Source organism: Chiloscyllium punctatum, chromosome 45 (genome assembly GCF_047496795.1).
Source record: "Chiloscyllium punctatum isolate Juve2018m chromosome 45, sChiPun1.3, whole genome shotgun sequence".
Classification (NCBI taxonomy): domain Eukaryota; kingdom Metazoa; phylum Chordata; class Chondrichthyes; order Orectolobiformes; family Hemiscylliidae; genus Chiloscyllium; species Chiloscyllium punctatum.
In genome coordinates this window covers 18,154,512-18,174,498 of record NC_092783.1, presented here as the reverse complement: position 1 = coordinate 18,174,498, position 19,987 = coordinate 18,154,512, and the positions used below count along the sequence as shown (strand labels likewise).

At 40.3% G+C, this 19,987-nt stretch overlaps 1 protein-coding gene across 2 annotated transcripts in view; it reads left to right on the top strand.

The window, feature by feature from the left end:
• Positions 1-19,987, top strand: part of trim33 (tripartite motif containing 33) — a 144,120-nt gene that overhangs the window by 53,761 nt on the left and 70,372 nt on the right. For both annotated transcript variants that reach the window (XM_072563377.1, XM_072563376.1), the window contains exons 3-4: positions 5,324-5,471; positions 18,376-18,508. In XM_072563377.1, the coding sequence (XP_072419478.1) occupies positions 5,324-5,471; positions 18,376-18,508 (281 nt within the window). The remainder of the gene's footprint in view (positions 1-5,323; positions 5,472-18,375; positions 18,509-19,987) is intronic.

Here is a 19,987-nt window from a genome sequence, read left to right as displayed (position 1 = left end):
ATTTTCACTTGAGAAATAACATTTGTGCTATGTCTTTCTGAAAGTACATAAATTGGAGTATATAAATTGAGTGATATTGCTTTGTCCTTTTGTGTTAGGTGAAAAAGTGTCTGAGATACTCTCCCAATATCATTTCTTTTACCTTCTCAGAGAAAATGCAATAAATTTGAGGTTCATCCCTGTTGAGGGGAATTTGTTGCAACTACCGCTCTATATAGCCTCCTTTTTACGGCATTATTTATTTTTAAGAATTATGTATGTTTCATTTGGGCCACTGAAGACTTGCATTGAATGTTCAGAAGAGAGAGTGATTCGTATTTTAAGACCGTATCTGGTCTATAATGTTAATTGTTTCTCATCTAGCATGAGAATAAGCTGGTACTTTGGCTATGTTCCAGACTGCTTCTTGAGGTGGTTGAAAGTTCATTTCATTTTTGTTCAACACTTAGGTTAACAGTCTCAGGCCAATGAAAGGACTATTGTTAGTAGAACATGAGCTATTTAAGATTACCAGGTACCTCTAAAAAATTATCTAATATGCTGATTGGACTATACCAGAGACTGTCAATTTATGGGCTGCAAGGCTTCTAGTAAAATGACTCCTTTCTTTTCAGAGTATTGGCAACAGGCTTCATAAAAGAGTCATTTGGATATTTTAGTGATCATTCTAATGAGAGAGATTTTTAAGAGGTGTGATTTATTCTACTCTTAATCTAGCACCAGTCATGAGGAAATAACACAAGAAAAAAGGAGCAGGCCATTTGATTTCTCAAGCCTGCCCTCCTGTTTTGTAAAACTTAGGCTTATCTGCCCAGGTCTCGTCTTCATTTGTGTCAACTTGTCATACTCAATTGCTCGATAGTTCAAAAATCTATCTCCCACCTCCTTAAATACTTTGTGACCTAGCCTCCACAATTCCTTGGGGTAGAGAATTTCTCGCATTCGTTAACCTTTTGAGGAAGAAATTCTTCCCATTTTTGTGGGGAAAAATACCAATCTTGGAATCAGAAACTGGGTTCAATGAAAGTTTATTGCACAAGGAAATACCAGAGCTCCGGGGAGAGAAAGGCACCAGCACCACAGTTTTCTCTCGACCCGGAGCACATTTAAAGAAACTTTTATGCATTTCATGATACAATAGGTCAGTGATGAGATTACTGTCTTCGTAACATGGTTTGTTTATGGCAATCAGTGCAAAATTATTGATATTTTCGATACAGTCTTTGTCACTTGCAGCGCAGCCTTTGTTAATTTCCACTTGCTCATTATCAGTTTCAGTGTAGACCTTGTCAGTTTCAATGTCTGCATGGAAATCCATTGCTGTAGTAATGGGCGCTAATTGCTCTTCCTGAGAAGGAAGGTTACCGTAGCCTAGCTATTAGCACTTAATATTGAGTCCATATCACCTATAAGAGGTGTTGGCTGGACTCATGTGTATTCTCTCCCCCACCTGCCTTAAAATACTGCCTGGGGCTACAACCCAATTGATTAATTTATATGTCAAGGTGGCCAACTGATGGCTCAGTGACCATCTTGTGTGTCTAGTGTCACCCTGCCCCATGCCATCTCCCACTTCTCCAGTTTCAATTTTAAATGAATGTCTCTTCATTCTGCAGCTATGTCCCTTTTAGTTTAAGATTCCCAGCTAAGGGGAGCATCTTATCATGTGCCCTATCAAACCCCCTCTGGCTTCTGTATGTTTCAATAAGATCACTCCTCATTCTGCTAAACTCTAATGAATAAAGGCTTAGTCTATTTAACCATTCTTGGTTTTCAGCCCCTTCATCCCTGAAATGAAGGGGCTGAAAATCTCTTTTGAACTATCACCAATGCCAGCATACCCTTCTTAATTATGGGGACCAAAGCTGCACGCAGTACTTAAGTGTGGTCTCACTGCTACTCTGATTGTAACAAGATATTTCTATTTTTAAATTCCAGCTTCACAGTAACAGAGGCCACAATTCCATTTGCTGCCACAGAGTCATAGAGATGTACAGCATGGAAACAGACCCTTCGGTCCAACTCATCCATGCTGACCAGATATCCCAGCCAAATTTAGTCCCACTGCCAACACCGGGCCCATATCCCTCCAAACCCTTCCTATTCATATACTCATCCAAATGCCTCTTAAATGTTGCAATTGTACCAGCCTCCACCACATCCTCTGGCAGCTCATTCCATACATGTACCACCCTATGCGTGAAAAAGTTGCCCCTTAGGCCTCTTTTATATCTTTCCCCTCTCACCCTAAACCCTATGCCCTCTAGTTCTGGACTCCCCGACCCCAGGGAAAAGACTTTGTCTATTTATCCTATCCGTGCCCCTCATAATTTTGTAAACCTCTAAGGTCACCTTTCAATCTCCGATGCTCCATGGAAAACGGCCCCAGCCTGTTCAGCCTCTCCCTGTAGCTCAGATCCTCCAGCCCTGGCGACATCCTTGTAAAAAATTAAATACCAGAACTAGTATTCTACTATAGAAGAGGAAACTTTGGGAGTGGCATTGGCTCTCTTCAACACTTTGACTTCTCAGTCCACCACAATATTCCCCTCTGTAGATTTTTGGATTCTTTCTCCATTTAAATAAGACTATCTTTAAATTTAATCATAAAACCATGACTTCTCACTTCGCTATGTTAAACTGCACTTGCCAAGTTTTTTCCCACTCATTCAACCTTTCTATATCTCTTTGCAGATTCCTTATGTTCTCATCACACCATGCCTTCCCTATGATTTTTATATCAGCAAATTTGGGTCTATTACACTCTGCCCCATCCTCCAAGTCATTGATAGAGTAGATAATTAAGGCCCTTGGCCTGATCCTTTTGGTGCTCCACTAGTTATCTTTCCAAATGAAAAAAATTAATCCTGACACTGTCATCTGTCTTAGTAAATCCTCAATTAATATATGGCTCCAATGCAATGAGCTCCTGTGTCATGCAATAACCTTTCAAAAGGCATCTTTTCAAATGCCTTCTTGAAATCCAAACACACTACATTTAACAGCTCCTCTTTGTCAACTCTATTTATCATATTCTCAAAGAACTCAGCAAATTTATGCAACATGACTTCCATGTCCTGAAACATTTTAACTTCGATTGCATTAAGTTTTTCAAAATGTTCTGCTATTTCTTTAATAGTGGATGCTAACATTTTCTCAATGATTTGTTTTGCCGACTAGCTTACAGTACCCTACTAGTGAAAACCAAAATACTGGAATATTATAAATCTGGAATATAAACCAAAAAAATTTGAACAGCCTCAACTGCTTGGCAGAATTGAAAAATAAAAACTGACATGAAATGTCAAATCACCACAGATGCTGCCAAACGTAATGAGTTTCTCCAGCATTTTTTTCTTTTCATAGCTTCCTGCCTTGTGTCTACCTCCCTTGTTGAACAGTGATGTTACATTAGCAGCTTTTGAAGATGTTGAAACCCCCGCAGAATAGAGTGAATTTGGGAATATTTGAACCAGTAACTTTTTTGTCACTTCTTTGGATGTAGGTAATAAGGTCCTGGGAAAGTGTTTGCCTTCAGTGCTATTAGTTAGTCAAATGCTTTGACTCCTATAGTAGAAGCTGTTGCAAGATGCCTATTAGCACCTTGCTTATGTGATATCTTTGGAATGGTTACAGTGTCCTCCACCATGAAGAACGATGCATAATATTGCCATTTCTGTTCTCCAATATCAATTTCCCAGTCCCATTGGTCCCACACTGACTTTAGAAGCTCTCTCATACATATAAAATGGAAAGCTTGCTGTCTGTTTTTTATGCTGCTTCTCTGTCTTGTTAGCTTTTTAGTCATCTGCTAGTTCCTAAAACACAAGGAAAGCATTCATAATCCTGTTGTATATCTCTAATTTTTGTTGCTTTGAATGCTATAGTTTTTTAAATTTGGTATTCTCCTCGACTGCTTTTGTTAACCACAGGTAGTTCATACTTATCAACTCCTTTTTTGACCGGATTAAATTTTTGGTAAGTATTAATGAAATATGTTTAATGTATTCCTATATTCGACTATTTCACAGTCTGCTTTAGACAACACTTTTTTTTTTATATCTCTTAATTGCCCGTAAGTAGTTTGAGGACCCTTTTGGCATTTGAAGCTGCCCTCCCTCAAACTGAACATGAAATTCTACCATGTTATAATTTCTACACCGTAGAGGTCCTTAGTTGCGAGATTAATTTAGTCCTACCTCATTATAAGATCTAAAGTGGCTTGTTTTCAACAGTTTGTGCTACATACTCAAAGAAACAATTCCTGATGTTCTCTGCAAATTCATATTTCATATTATAATTATCTAATTTCTCCAATCAATATGCATATTAAAATCTCACATGACAATTCTTGCCCCCTTTTTATTGACCTGTATTGTTTCGCAATTTAGGCCTTTGTCTTATAGTGAGGCAATTCTTTGGGATCTGTAGGTGATTCCCACCCATAGCTTCTTTCCCTTGTTATTACTTGCTTCCACATCATGATCTATTGCACCTATATCACTACTCGCCATTGCACTGATACCTTTCTTTATTAGTGACGTTGCCCCAACTCCTTTTTGCCAAATTTTCTGGAACATCGAATACCATGAAATATTGAGTTCCCAATCCTAGTTACCCTGCAGCCACACCTTTGTGGTAGCTAACAAGTCATTTTCATTTTGTTTGTGCCTTCAACTCATTTATCCTGTCACAAATGCTGTATGCGTTCAGATAAAGAATCTTAAGCTCAATTTTTACCATGTTACTTATTAATTTCTGTTTTGTTCTTTTACTTTCTGCATCTTCCTGGCATTGCCTTTTCATTGCTCTGTACCTCTGTTCTTATTTCTATTTGATTTTTAAGAAAATTCCTTCAGTTGAACCCCTTCCAAACAAATTACTTTAATGAAATCCTGTTTGAAATTTGCCAGGACACTGGTCCAGGATGGTTCAAATGAGCCCATTCAACTCAAACAATCGTCTCTTCCTCATTACTGTGTCAGTGGAGAGGTATGGAATTTGTATGCATAGGATACTTAGTTGAAAACTTGTAAAACTGTACATCTTGAAATATGTATTTTTTGAGTGATTTTTGAGGAGATTGTAACTCAGTTTGATGATAAGTAAGTTAGCTTGCTGAGCTGGAAGGTTTGTTTTCAGATGTTTTGTCACCACACTAGGTACTTCTATCAATTCAAACCTCTTAGAGTTAAGCAATTGTTTTAAACCATGGTTGACTTAAGTTGCTTGTAGGTTTGTGAATGCTTTGTAATAATGTACTTTGTCTTTTGGATAATTTGAAGAAAAGTATTCCACCCACTGGTTATTTTTGGGCTTACAGGTGTGCACAAGCTGTGAAGATAATGCAGAAGCCAGCGGATTTTGCGTGGAATGTCTTGAATGGCTCTGTAAGACATGCGTTGAAGCCCACCAGAGAGTGAAATTCACCAAGGATCACACAATAAGAAGGAAGGAAGATGTTTCACCAGGTTGGAAATTAATTTTCCAAATGCAGTTTTAATATTGTAGGTTTGGTCCAAACTTTCAAAACAGCGATGTGGTTTGCTGGAAGGAATCTAGATGGCAGTATGATCATTATTATGGCTTAATGTGGTGTTATGCACCTTGTCATAGATGTGTACAGCATGGAAACAGACCCTTCGGTCCAACCTGTCCAAGCCGACCAGTTGTCCCAAGCCAATCTAGTCCCACCTGTCAGCACCTGGCCCATATTCCTCCAAGCCCTTCCCATTCATATACCCATCCAAATGCCTCTTAAATGTTGCAATTGTACCAGCCTCCACCACATCCTCTGGCAGCTCATTCCATACATGTATGACCCTCTGCGTGAAAAGGTTGACCCTTAGGTCTCTTTTATATCTTTCCCCCCTCACCCTAACCCAATGCCCTCTGGTTCTGGACTCCCCGACCAAAGGGAAAAGTCTCTGTCTATTTATCCTATCCATGCCCCTCAGAATTTTGTAAACCTCTATACGGTCACCCCTCAGTCTCTGACGCCCCAGGGAAAACAGCCCCAGCCAGTTCAGCCTCTCCCTGTAGCTCAAATCCTCTAACCCTGGCAAATTCTTGGTAAATCTTTTCTGAATCCTTTCAAGTTTCGCAATATCTTTCTGATAGGAAGGAGATCAGAATTGCACGCAATATTCCAACAGTGGCCTAACCAATGTCCTGTACAACCGCAACATGACCTCCCAACTCCTGTACTCAATATTCTGACCAATAAAGGAAAGCATACCAAATGTTGCCTTCACTATCCTATCTGCCTGCGGCTCCACTTTCAAGGAGCTATGAACCTGCGCTCCAAGGTCTCTTTGTTCAGCAACACTCCCTCGGACCTTAACATTAAGTGTACAAGTCCTGCTAAGATTTGCTTTCCTAAAATGCAGCACCTCACATTTATGTAAATTAAACTCCATCTGCCACTACTTCTCATCCCATTGGCCCATCTGGTCCAGATCCTGTTGTAATCTGAGGTAACCCTCTTTGCTGTCCACTACACCTCCAATTTTGGTGTCATCTGCAAACTTACTAACTGTACCTCTTATGTTTGCATCCAAATCATTTATGTAAATGACAAAAAGTAGAGGGCCCAGCACCAATCCTTGTGGCACTCCACTGGTCACAGGCCTCCCGTCTGGAAAACCACCATCCACCATCCACCACCACTCTCTGTCTTCTACCTTTGAGCCAGTTCTGTATCCAAGTGGCTAGTTATCCCTCGATTCCATGAGATCTTATCTTGCTAATCAGTCTCCCATGGGGAATCTTGTCGCACGCCTTACTGAAGTCCATATAGATCACATCTACTGCTCTGCCATTATTCTTTGTTACTTCAAAAAATTCAATCAAGTTTGTGAGACATGATTTCCCACACACAGCCATGTTGCCTTTCAAAATACATGTACATCCTGCCCCTCAGGATTCCCTCCAATAACTTGCCCACCACTGAGGTCAGACTCACTGGTCTATAGTTTCCTGGCTTGTCTTTACCACCCTTCTTGAACAGTGGCACCACGTTTGCCAACCTCCAGTTTTGTGGCACCTCACCTGTGACTATCGATGATACAAATATTTCAGCAAGAGGCCCAGCAATCACTTTTCTAGCTTCCCACAGAGGTCTTGGGTAGACCTGATCAGGTCCAGGGGATCTATCCACCTTTAACTGTTTCCAGACATCAGCACTTCCTCCTCTGTAATATGGACATTTTGCAAGGTGTGACCATCTATTTCCCTACAGTCTATATCTTCCACATCCTTTTTCACAATAAATACTGATGCAAAATATTCATTTAGTATCTCTCCCCATTTTCTGTGGCTCCACACAAAGGCCACCTTGCTGATCTTTGAGGGGCTCTATTCTCTCCCTAGTTACCCTTTTGTCCTTAATATATTTGTAAAAGCCCTTTGGATTCTCCTTAATTCTATTCTTGCCAATGCTATATCATGTCCCCTTTTTGCCCTCCTGATTTCCCTCTTATGTATACTACTATTTCCTTTATACTCTTCCAAGGATTCACCCAGTCTATCCTGTCTATCCTTTTTCTTAACCCAAACCCTCTATTTCTTTAGTCATCCAGTATTCCCTATACTTACCAGCCTTCCCTTTCACCCTGGTAAGAATATACTTTGTCTGGATTCTTGTTATCTCATTTCTGAAGGCTTCCCATTCCCTAGCCGTCCCTTTACCTGTAAACATCTACCTCCAATCAGCTTTTGAAAGTTCTTGCCTAATACCGTCAAAATTGGTCTTTCTCCAATTTAGAACTTCAACTTTTAGATCTGGTCTATCCTTTTCCATCACTATTTTAAAACGAATAGAATTATGGTCTCTGGCCCCAAAGTGCTCTCCCACTGACACCTCAGTCACCTGCCCTGCCTTATTTCCCAAGAGTAGGTCATGTTTTGCACCTTCTCTGGCAGGTACATCCACATACTGAGTCAGAAAATTGTCTTGTACACACTTAAGAAATTCCTCTCCATCTAAACCCTTAACACTATGGCGATGTTTGGAAAGTTAATATCCCCTACCATAACTACCCTATTATTCTTACAGATAGCTGAGATCTCCTTACAAGTTTGTTTCTCAATTTCCCTCTGACTATTAGGGGGTCTATAATACAATCCCAATAAGGTGATCATCCCTTTCTTATTTCTCAGTTCCACCCAAACAACTTCCCTGGATGTATTTCCGGGAATATCCTCCCTCAGCACAGCTGTAATGTTATCCCGAATCAAAAATGCCACTTCCCCCTCCTCTCTTGCCTCCCTTCCTATCCTTTCTGTCACATTTGTATCCTGGAACATTTAAGCTGCCTGTCCTGCCCATCCCTGAGCCATGTTTCTGTAATTGCTATGATATCCCAGTCCCATGTTCCTAACCATGCCCTGAGTCCATCTGCCTTCCCTGTTCGGCCCCTTGCATTGAAATAAATGCAGTTTAATTTATTAGTCCTACCTTGTCCCTGCCTGCCCTGACTGTTTGACTCACTTCTGTTCTCAGCTGTACCCATCTCAGATTGATCTCTTTCCTCACCATCTCCCTGGGTCCCCCACCTCTCTAGTTTAAATCCTCCCAAGCAGTTCTAGCAAATTTCCCTGTCAGAATGTTAGTCCCCTTCCAATTTAGGTGCAATCCGTCCTTGTGCAGGTCACTTCTACCTAAAAGAGATTCCAATGGTCCAAAATGTGAATCCTTCTCCCATACACCAGCTCCTCAGCCATGCATTCATCTGCTCTATCCTCATATTCCTGTCCTCACTAGCTCATAGCACTGGGAGTAATCCAGATATTACTACCCTTGAGGACCTCCTTTTTAAATTTCTGCCTAACTCTCTGTAATCTCCGTTCAGAATCTCAACCGTTTCCCTTCCTGTGTCATTGGTTCCAATGTGGACAATGACCTCCTGCTGGCCCCTCTCCCCGTGAGAACATTCTGCACCCTCTCTGAGACATCCTTGATCCTGGCACCAGAGAACACACCATTCTGCTTTTTCTCTGCTGGCCACAGAAACGTCTGTCTGTACCTCGGACTACAGAATCCCCTAACACAATTGATCTCTTGGAAGCTGACGTACCCCTTGTTGCATTAGAGCCAGTCTCAATACCAAAAACTTGGCTGTTCGTGCTACGTTCCCCTGAGAATCCATCACCCCCTACATTTTCCAAAACAGCATACCTGTTTGAAATGGGTATATCCACAAAAGACTCCTGCACTAGCTGCCTACCTCCCTTACCCTTCCTGGAGTTAACCCATCTATGTGACTGCATCTGAGACTTTCCTTCCTTCCTATAACTGCCATCCATCACATACTGTTGCTGTTGAAAATTCCTCATCGCTTCTATCTGTCTCTCCAACCCACCCACTCGATCTGATAGGATTCTCATCCAACAGCATTTACAACAGATCTAATCTGCAGTAACCCTTAAACACTCTTTAAACTCCCACATCTGACAAGAAGTACATATTACTGCAAAGGCCATTTTTGCTCCTTCACAATCTACAGACCCAGAAAATAACACCGTCTTATTCCTCTACAAACACTGCCCAGGTTAAATTAATAGCTATGGCTTATATTTTAAGTTTAATCCAAGAGACTTATCTCCACAAACACATAACCAAGAAAGAACCCACTGTACTCACTCATACGGCCTTTGTCTTGGACAGACTTAAAACAACAATGAACTTATCTGATTCTGTGCTGTGAACTTCGCCCAACAGTTCCTCCAAGATTAGTTGTGAATTTCACCGTTTTTTAATTTTCCCGGATGCACTCCGATGTCCAGTGATATACAAATTCAAACAGCAAAGGCGGTAACTGTGCAGGCCCCCTCCCCCTCCCCCTCCCCCTCCCCCTCCCCCTCCCCCTCCCCCTCCCCCTCCCCCTCCCCCTCCCCCTCCCCCTCCCCCTCCCCCTCCCCCTCCCCCTCCCCCTCCCCCTCCCCCTCCCCCTCCCCCTCCCCCTCCCCCTCCCCCTCCCCCTCCAAAACTGCTGCTGTTTTGACTCTTCTTTTTCCCCCCAAAGTTCCAAAACAATGCACCAGCATATTAAAACAGCTATTGCTACTCCTGGAATTCACGGAAATTACCTCCAATACCTAAAATACCTCAAAAAAAGGAGCAGCTCTTACAGCCAGAAATTTTTCCCATCCTCCATCTTGGGTTATCCAGAATTCATTTAGAGAGTAAAAGCATAAATAGGAACATGTTAAAAGATTGAAATGCAAAATGCATTGCGTAACAGGACATTTGATTATAACAGGCCATTAGGATGGCACAGTTGCTCAGTGATTCAGTTCAAACCTCTGACTGTTTGAAGTTTGCGCATTCTCCCTCTGTCTGCATGCGTTTCCACCAGGCGCTCCGGTTTCCTCCCACATTCTAACGGTGTACAAATTAGATGGATTACTAAAGTTATAGTGTCCAGGGATGTACAGACCAACTGATTTAGCCATGGGAAATGCAGAATTACAATAATAGAGTAGGGTCTGGGTGGGATGCTCTTCAGAGGGCTGGTGTGGATTCGATGGTCTAAATGGTCTGCTACACACTAAGGTTTCTATGATTCTCTGATTGTAATCTTTTGCAAATTGAGCTTCATTAACACCATTAACCTTTAAAAAGAAAGTCGAACTGTTTTTGATATGCATGATTTCTTGGGGTGGCTTGGTCAAACTTTTGGCAACCCCACAATTCTCTTTCAGCTCTTTGTGAATATGGGGTCTTAGCTGAAATATGCATTTTACTGCTTTCTTAACTAAGTGACCAATAGCTCTGCCAAATGTCTTTCTGCCTAATCATAAGCAGTTACTGACATAATCTTACACTGTCTGAGAGATTGCCCTAAAATGAAACAAGAACTATCTGTCCAATCTCTGATGGAAATTTCAATTCATTAATTTAATTTTTCAATACTATTCTTTGGTCTGACAAGTATAACACCTATGCTTGTTTGTCAGTTGGTTTTCAACCTACCTTTGTTCTTGTGAAATTAGATAAATAATTTACAGCTCCAATGAGACCAGGGCCAACTACTAACTTATGGGATTTAGTAGCTCAGTTTCCAAGCCAAGAGACTCCAATGTTTGTTGTTTTTGCACTTCTAACACTCAACGGTTCAAGTAAACTTGGTCCATCCTTTTTAAATATCTAAAATCCACATCAATCTTGAAATTGGGCATCTTTGAAACAAAGAATGCAGCACCTAGTTGCAAATATTTTATCAAGGTAGTTGATAAGGATGGAGAGCAAGATCCAAAGGTAGAAATATGATGAAAATTTGGTGGTTTCAGGATGTCTTTTGGATTGTGCTTTGGGTATGGCTTGTACGGAGAGGAAACATTAAACTGACAATTTCTTTTAAACTTGTTTGGATATAGATGTGGTCAAGGCAAATTAGTTTAGATTTTTAAAAGTTGCTTGCTAATTGCCACAGGTGTGCCAGGCACAATTTGCTGTCAGGTCTGTCTGTCTTTTGATATTTATGAAAGAACTCATTAATTTGCTGACTGTACAGAAATAGAAGCTTGCTAACTGAAGAGGATTATAAATTACCTCGGTGGATAAGACCATAAGACCATAAGACATAGGAGTGGAAGTAAGGCCATTCGGCCCATCGAGTCCACTCCGCCATTCAATCATGGCTGATGCGCATTTCAGCTCCACTTGCCAGTGTTCTCCCCGTAGCCCTTAATTCCTCTAGACAACAAGAACCTATCAATCTCGGCCTTGAAGACATTTAGCGTCCCGGCTTCCACTGCACTCCGTGGCAATGAATTCCACAGGCCCACCACTCTCTGGCTGAAGAAATGTCTCCGCATTTCCGTTCTGAAATGACCCCCTCTAATTCTAAGGCTGTGTCCACGGGTCCTAGTCTCCTCGCCTAACAGAAACAATTTTCTAGCATCCACCTTTTCAAAGCCATGTATTATTTTGTACGTCTCTATTAGATCTCCCCTTAATCTTCTAAACTCCAACGAATACAACCCCAGTATCCTCAGCCGTTCCTCATATGCTAGACCTGTCATTCCAGGGATCATCCGTGTGAATCTCCGCTGGACACGTTCCAGTGCCAGTATGTCCTTCCTGAGGTGTGGGGACCAAAACTGGACACAGTACTCCAAATGGGGCCTAACCAGAGCTTTATAAAGTCTTAGTAGTACATCTCTGCTTTTATATTCCAACCCTCTTGAGATAAGAGACAACATTGCATTCGCTTTCTTAATCACAGACTCAACCTGCATGTTTACCTTTAGAGAATCCTCGACTAGCACTCCCAGATCCCTTTGTGCTTTGGCTTTATTAAGTTTCTCACCATTTAGAAAGTAGTCCATTCCTATATTCTTTTTGCCAAAGTGCAAGACCTCGCACTTGCTCACGTTAAATTCCATCAGCCATTTCCTGGACCACTCTCCCAACCTGTCTAGATCCTTCTGTAGCCTCCCCACTTCCTCAGTACTACCTGCCTGTCTACCTAACTTTGTATCATCGGCAAACTTCGCTAGAATGCCCCCGGTTCCCTCATCCAAATCATTAATATATAATGCGAACAGCTGTGGCCCCAGCACCGAACCCTGCGGGACACCGCTCGTCACCGGCTGCCATTCTGAAAAAGAACCTTTTATCCCAACTCTCTGCCTTCTGTTAGATAGCCAATCCTCAATCCATCCCAGCAGCTCACCTCGAACACCATGGGCCCTCACCTTGCTCAGCAGTCTCCCGTGTGGCACCTTATCAAAGGCCTTTTGAAAGTCCAGATAGACCACATCCACTGGGTTCCCCTGGTCTAACCTACTTGTTACCTCTTCAAAAAATTCCAACAGGTTTGTCAGGCATGACCTCCCTTTACTAAATCCATGTTGACTTGTTCTAATCAGACTCTGCTCTTCCAAGAATTTAGAAACCTCATCCTTAATGATGGATTCTAGAATTTTACCAACAACCGAGGTTAAGCTGATTGGCCTATAATTTTCCATCTTTTGCCTTGATCCTTTCTTGAACAAGGGGGTTACTACAGCCATCTTCCAATCGTCCGGGACCTTTCCTGACTCCAGTGACTCTTGAAAGATCTCAACCAATGCCTCTGCTATTTCCTCAGCAACCTCTCTCAGAACTCTAGGGTGTATCCCATCGGGGCCAGGAGATTTATCAATTTTAAGACTTTTTAACTTTTCTAGCACTATCTCTTTCGTAATGGCAACCATACTCAACTCAGCCCCGTGACACCCTTTAATTTTTGGGATATTACTCCTGTCTTCCACTGTGAAAACTGACGCAAAGTACTTGTTAAGTTCTCCTGCTATTTCCTTATCTCCCATCACTAGGCTCCCTGCATCAGTTTGAAGTGGCCCAATGTCTACTTTTGCCTGTCGTTTGTTTCTTATGTACTGAAAGAAACTTTTACTATTATTTCTAATATTACTGGCTAGCCTACCTTCATATTTGATCCTCTCATTTCTTATTACACTCTTTGTTATCCTCTGTTTGCTTTTGTATCCTTCCCAATCTTCTGATTTCCCACTGTTCTTAGCCACTTTATAGGATCTCTCTTTTTCTTTAATACATTTCCTGACTTCCTTTGTCAGCCAAGGTTGTCTAATCCCTCCCCGGTTAATCTTTCTTTTCTTGGGAATGAACCTCTGTACAGTGTCCTCAATTATACCTACAAACTCCTGCCATTTTTGCTCTAGTGTCTTCCCGGTTAGCCTCTGCTTCCAGTCTATTTTAGTCAGTTCCTCTCTCATGCCCTCATAATTACCTTTATTCAACTGTAACACCATTACATCAGATTTCGCCTTCTCCCTTTCAAACTCCAGACTGAACTCTACCATATTATGGTCGCTACTTCCTAAGGGTTCCCTTACTTTAAGATCTTTTATAGAGTCTGGTTCATTGCAAAGCACTAGGTCCAGAATAGCCTGCTCTCTTGTGGGCTCCATGACTAGCTGTTCCAAAAAGCCATCCTGTAAGCATTCCATGAATTCCCTTTCTTTAGATCCACAGCTGACGTCGCAGGATGATGTCGCAGCTGACACGAGATAGATGTATTTAGATGAAATGCACAGACAAGACAGTAATCTGAGTAAAAATAATAAATAACTTTATGATAACATTTTAGATATAGAGACTTGAGGTTTGGATGTAGGTTTTTTCTGTCATACCTGAAAACTTAATTCAGTAATGCAGCATGTATTATTTGATCATAATTTGTATTTTCATATTTGCATCCAACAAGCTAATTCTGTAAGCAATTGAGTTTATAACCAATTTATTACTTTTTTCATATTAATGTGACAGCTGATCTACATCTAGTTTCCTTTAATTAAGAAAATAGTTAAACAAATTTTGAAAGAAAATTATGTAATGTCAGTCTTGTGAAATTCATATTAATTAAACAACAACTTAAATTACAGAGCAACATTAATGATGTTGTGGTGCTAAATGAGACTGTCAAAATTGTTAAATCTGGTTCCAGGCCAGTAACTTTTTTTTTTGTTTCATTTAGGCAAAGATTGAGCTTCCAGGTCCTTGCTGAGAGAATAAAACCACAAGATTCCAATTTTGAGCAAATTAAGCATTACTGTACAATCTAATTTATATACAATCTGCACTGCAGACTCGAGACTGACATGAAATAAGTTTGAATTAACATAAACAAAGTTAAACCCCCCCACTTTAAATAGCCGATACAGTCATAATAAATCATACCCAGATAGTGATATTAAAAGTCACCAAATCCCATTAAAACTCCTTTTCCCTGGCAAGGGATACTGAGTCTTCGCCTTTTTGAAGATCTAGTTCAGAACTCCTTCAATAGTTATCCTGCCTTTGCCTCAAGAAATGCTTAATCTTGGTAGAACAATCACTTCTCCTGAGAGTGTTTGTCAGGACTCCTAAGAGTACTCGCAGGCGTATCATTTATCTGCGCAATTTCAACCTCTGTTAAGTAGCAAGCTTTGCTGAGCTGTCACTGAATTTCTTCGAGTTGCACCCAGTGTTGCTCATGAGCTTTCTTTACCCCACTGTCAACTGCACTGAATGGGTTTTACAATATTAGAGCTCAGTGAATGCTTTTAACCAATTGACTAATTAATTCCCAAAACAAACAGTCTTGCTGGACTGTCATTACTGCAAGCAATGTCGACATATTGCCAGTTCAGCAAGCCACTCACCTGCTGTTTGATCTTCCCATTCTGTATCACTTGACCTCTGAAGATAATTTGGCCTTAACATTTCGAATATAATAGATCTATTTTGCTTTAGTGCCTTTTGTCCTCTTTTCTACCATTAATAGATTTTGGCTTTAAGAATTAGAGTTTTCACTAAAATACATAAACTTCGCTGTAAGTATTCAGTTCAATGTAATGAATAACCAAAGTGGTTCAAATAGAATTTGTCAGCAAGCCATGTGACTGAAAACTTCATCAAAGGGATTCAAGGATCCTCCTTAAAGAGGAAAAGTAGTAATTGTGCAGCCTAGCTAAATTATGCCAACTACAGTCGCAAATGACCCTCCTTTTCCTAAATATTGGATTTTTGAGTTTGGAGGTAGAAACCCCTTAACCAATAAATGAAAGTCCAAAACAAAACTCTTAAATTGACAACCTATCACAGGTACAGCACTTGACAGAATTAGTGTTACCATTGTTAAATGAGGGTATACCTTTACAAAATTTTAGCAAGTATTTTTGCTTTGAACTATAAAGTCTGAATTGCACTGACATAAGGTCAACTGTACTATCTTCCTGTCTTCCATTCTACTTATCTTTTAAGGTGAATTCATGCCATCTATATTTTCTGTATTGGTTAATCTGTAAACAGTCCCTACTGTAATGGCTCCCGATTATAATGAATTTGCAGGAAGCTGTCACCTTTGTTTAGCCAAGTTTGCTTGACTGAATTCTTGAATTGTTGTATCACAGTTACTGTTTGTCATCCCTAGCTTTAATTTACAACAACTGCAATTTATGTATTGAAACAAATCCTTTAGGATATTGACAAATGTTACCTTGTCTTTGAGTTTATCTGCAAAAGTCGACTATTCACTGGCATTTGAAAATCTTAATGTTTGTAAAAGTGAACATAATGTGGCTCCATATCATGATAGGTTATGCCTTTTCTAGCATATTTTTCTTGTTCAAAGCTCAAATACTTCATGTCAGAATGGATTATGTCTGTCCTGAAGAGATTTGCATTATTTTCTAAGTTAAAAGAAGTAACCTGCTGTTCAAGATTTAATTTTCATTATATTCCTTTTACATTTATGATTTAAATCCCATTCCTGTTCAGTTTCATCTTTTCCATGATGGGGGTTTACTGTTATTGCTTTTTAGTTGTGGTCGTGTTACCTAGCAATTATACCGATCAAACTCTGATTGATTGTTTACTATAGTTGTTGTAAACATGTGTCCCTTATGCACATTTTTGCCAAAAGGAAGAATGACAAAGGCTCTTAATGTTAGAAATTAATAAATTATTTACCTTTTGAAAAACTGGCACTGCTGCCTTCACCCTGATGTGTATTTATCATTATCCTTAGAAAATAGACTTGGGTTTTTATTAATTTTGTTCCCTCCAGATATACACCACTTAGGTTAAATGTAATCCAAAGAATTGCTGTGGTATTACAATGGAGGAGACAGCACTCTTTAAACTATATTCTCTTCAGGGAAGATGTTGCTCAAACCTCCTTTTCTGAAATCAGAGTACTTGCCTCAGCACAATTTCATATTTAACATAAAATAATGACTTCAAATATAGAAGCCTATCTTTAGGCACTGTAAAATTGTACTCATGTTGTCTTTGGGTTCATATCTTTTAACAAGCGCAAGGCTTATAATGAGGTAGGACGTTCTAAAATGGCATCTTCTGTTGTGTAAAAGGTGAGACAACACATTGAGATAAAATGATCATTGCTGAATGCTTTGACTTGTCCTAGCTTTTTATTGTTGTTCAAGAAAGTCAAACTAATTGCCCTGATTGGGATGAAAGGATAAGATGCAAAGCAAAAACATGAAACCATCACTTGTTGGATGGCCAGCACTGGTTACCCTGGTCCACTCCTCCATTCTCAACACCTCTACAGCACCTTCCCATACAATGTCGAAGGTGGTGCCGCCTCCCTCCTCACCATCCAAAACCCCAGCCATAACTTTTTTAGGTGAAGTTGCAATTTGCCTGTACTGTATTCATTGTTCATAGTGTGGTCTCCTTTAAACTGCAGAGAAGAAATGCAGAATGGGTGATCGCTTCGCAGAACACCTTTATTCTGTCTGTAGAAATGGCCGAGTTTCCAGTCACTTGCCACTCCGATGCACCACCATGTTCCCACACCAACATTTCTGTTGTTTCTGTTTCAGAGACCCTCCGTGCAAGCTCGAAGAATAGCATCTCATTTTGCATTTGGGACCCCTGCAGACATTGGGACTCAACAACGAGTTCAATAACTTAAGAATGTGATTCCGTGATTCCATCATTCCATGTCTTTCACCCACCCTCACACCCATTCGTGTTATGACATAGGTTGCTTTTAGCACAGTCACCCATCCTTACATGCTCCTCAGCTAATTATTATATTGTATTAGATTTAACACAACTTACCCATTTTCTCAGTTAGCTCATATCACTTTTTCTTCCGTCCTGGTCTACTACAGTTATTTTTTCTATAACATGACAAGTCCGTGTGACCCCATGCTATTCAAAAATCGAGCAACACAAATAGCACTTAGTGTTTGCGATCTAATTGCATTATAGCTAACACATGTTTGACAAGTTCATGTTTTAGAAATGGTACTCCCAATTCACCAATCACATTCAGCCAATTAGTGTTAATGAATGATGAGTAATAGCAAAACGGACTCATCCATTATCTCCATGTTTATCTACCCATTTCATATTTTCCCCTCTCCTCAGCTCCCTGCTCCCCCATCCGCTCACTCTTCGGCAGATATGCCAGTTTTTTTGAACTACTGTCAGTTAAGAAGAGTCACTGAACTCAAAATGTTAACTCTTTTTTTTTTTCCACAGATGCTGACAGATTCCGAGTTTTGCCAGCCATTTCTATTTTTGTTTCAGCACTTGTGCAAATAACACTACCTGTGGTTGGGACTTGAACATGTGATGACTGCTTCGTAATAAAGTCTCAACTGTTCTTTCAGTTGCTGATCGTGTAATTGAAACTGATTTTATTTCCCCATGCTGATGACTTATTTTGGTGAAGTAGGATAAATAAAAGATACGTGCAACTAGAAATGCAGTGAATAAGTTTAATATAGGAAGATACAAAGGGTTTTCACACCACTTTGCTACTAATAAGAATCTGCATTCACTTTAAAAGCTGTATATCGTTTGTAAATTTCATCTCTCTTAAATTATAGAGGCTGTAGGAGCACCCAGTCAGCGACCTGTGTTTTGTCCTATACATAAACAAGAACAGTTGAAACTGTTTTGTGAAACATGTGATAAACTGACATGTCGGGATTGCCAGTTATTGGAGCACAAAGAACACAGGTAGGCACAATTTGCTTTAAAACAAAGACTTGCACGAAGAGTTTCTCATGGGGTAGCTTTGACAAAATGTTAACGTTTTTGGAAAAGTTTAATAGTATTTTCTGATCGTTTATGTTGAATGTACAGCACAGAAATAAGTCATAAAGTCCAATTAGTCCATGCCAACATGTAACTCTACTTGGGTCCAGGCCATTATTTCTTAGCTAGTCTAGTTTGTTAATTTTTTCTTTCTGTACATTTCTGTTATCCATTTAGCTACAAGGGGGAAGTGAAGAAGGATATTTTTTCCAAAGCAAGTGGAGAAAACCTGGAACTTATCAGGTGGTGGAAGCAGTGACAAATGATTTCAAAAAGAAATTGTGTCAGCACTTGGGGGAATACACTTGCTGGGATAGAGCATGAAAATGGAACTGACTAGATTGTTGTATGGAGAGCTGGCATGGTCTCAATGGGCTGAATGACTCCCATCTGCGCCGATGTGACTATTTCTGTTTCTAGCTGTTTAGATATGTAGAAGCAGGTGTTTATTGATATACTGTCAAGAGCGTTGCAATTAAAATTGTTTTTACTACCAGGCTTGAGCCTCTTGATGAGTCTTTGATGGAATTTAAAATTCTCTGGTACCTCTGGTGTGCAGTTAGATCATGGAACTGAGACTGAAGGGAGAAAATGTGTTTGATATTTCCGAGATCAATCACTGACATTGGACACTTCTTTTAGAGTCATAGAGATGTACAGCATGGAAACAGACCCTTCAGTCCAACTCGTCCATATCGACCAGATATCCTGAATTAATCTAGTCCCATTTGCTAGCACTTGACCCATAGCCCTCTAAACCTTCCTGTTCATGTACCCATCCAGATGCCTTTTAAATGTTGCAATTGTACCAGCCTCCACCACTTCGTCTGGCAGCTCATTCCATACACACACCACCCTTTATTTGAAAGGGTTGTCTGTTAGGTCCCTTTTAAACTCTCTCCTCTTCCTTCGCCCCCCCCAACCAAAACCTGTGCCCTCTAGTTCTGGACTTCCCTAAACCAAGAAAAAGACCTTGTCTATTTACCCTATCCATGTCCCTCATGATTTTATAAACCTTTATAAGGTCATCTCAGTTGAGAATTCTTTCTCTTCCATGTGTTTTTTTTTGAATACTTAACTACTTTTTCCCTAAGCATTCAGAGCTCTTTAACGTCACAACATTTGGTATGGGGTGATAGGACAACTAGTTCAGAATTTAAAAAAAAAAATTCACTCATTGGATGCGGGCATTGTTGGCGGGCTCCCTTATATGCTGCCCATCCCTAGTTGCCTTGAAACCCACAGTGCCCTGGCGAAAGGAATTCCTGGACTTTACCGATACTGAAGTGAGGTTAGGAGCCGAGTGGCCCTGGTTGAACCCAAACTGTGCATCACTAAACAGATGCTAGTTGATAGCATTGATGACACCTTTCATCAATTTATTGATGACTTAGAGTAAAC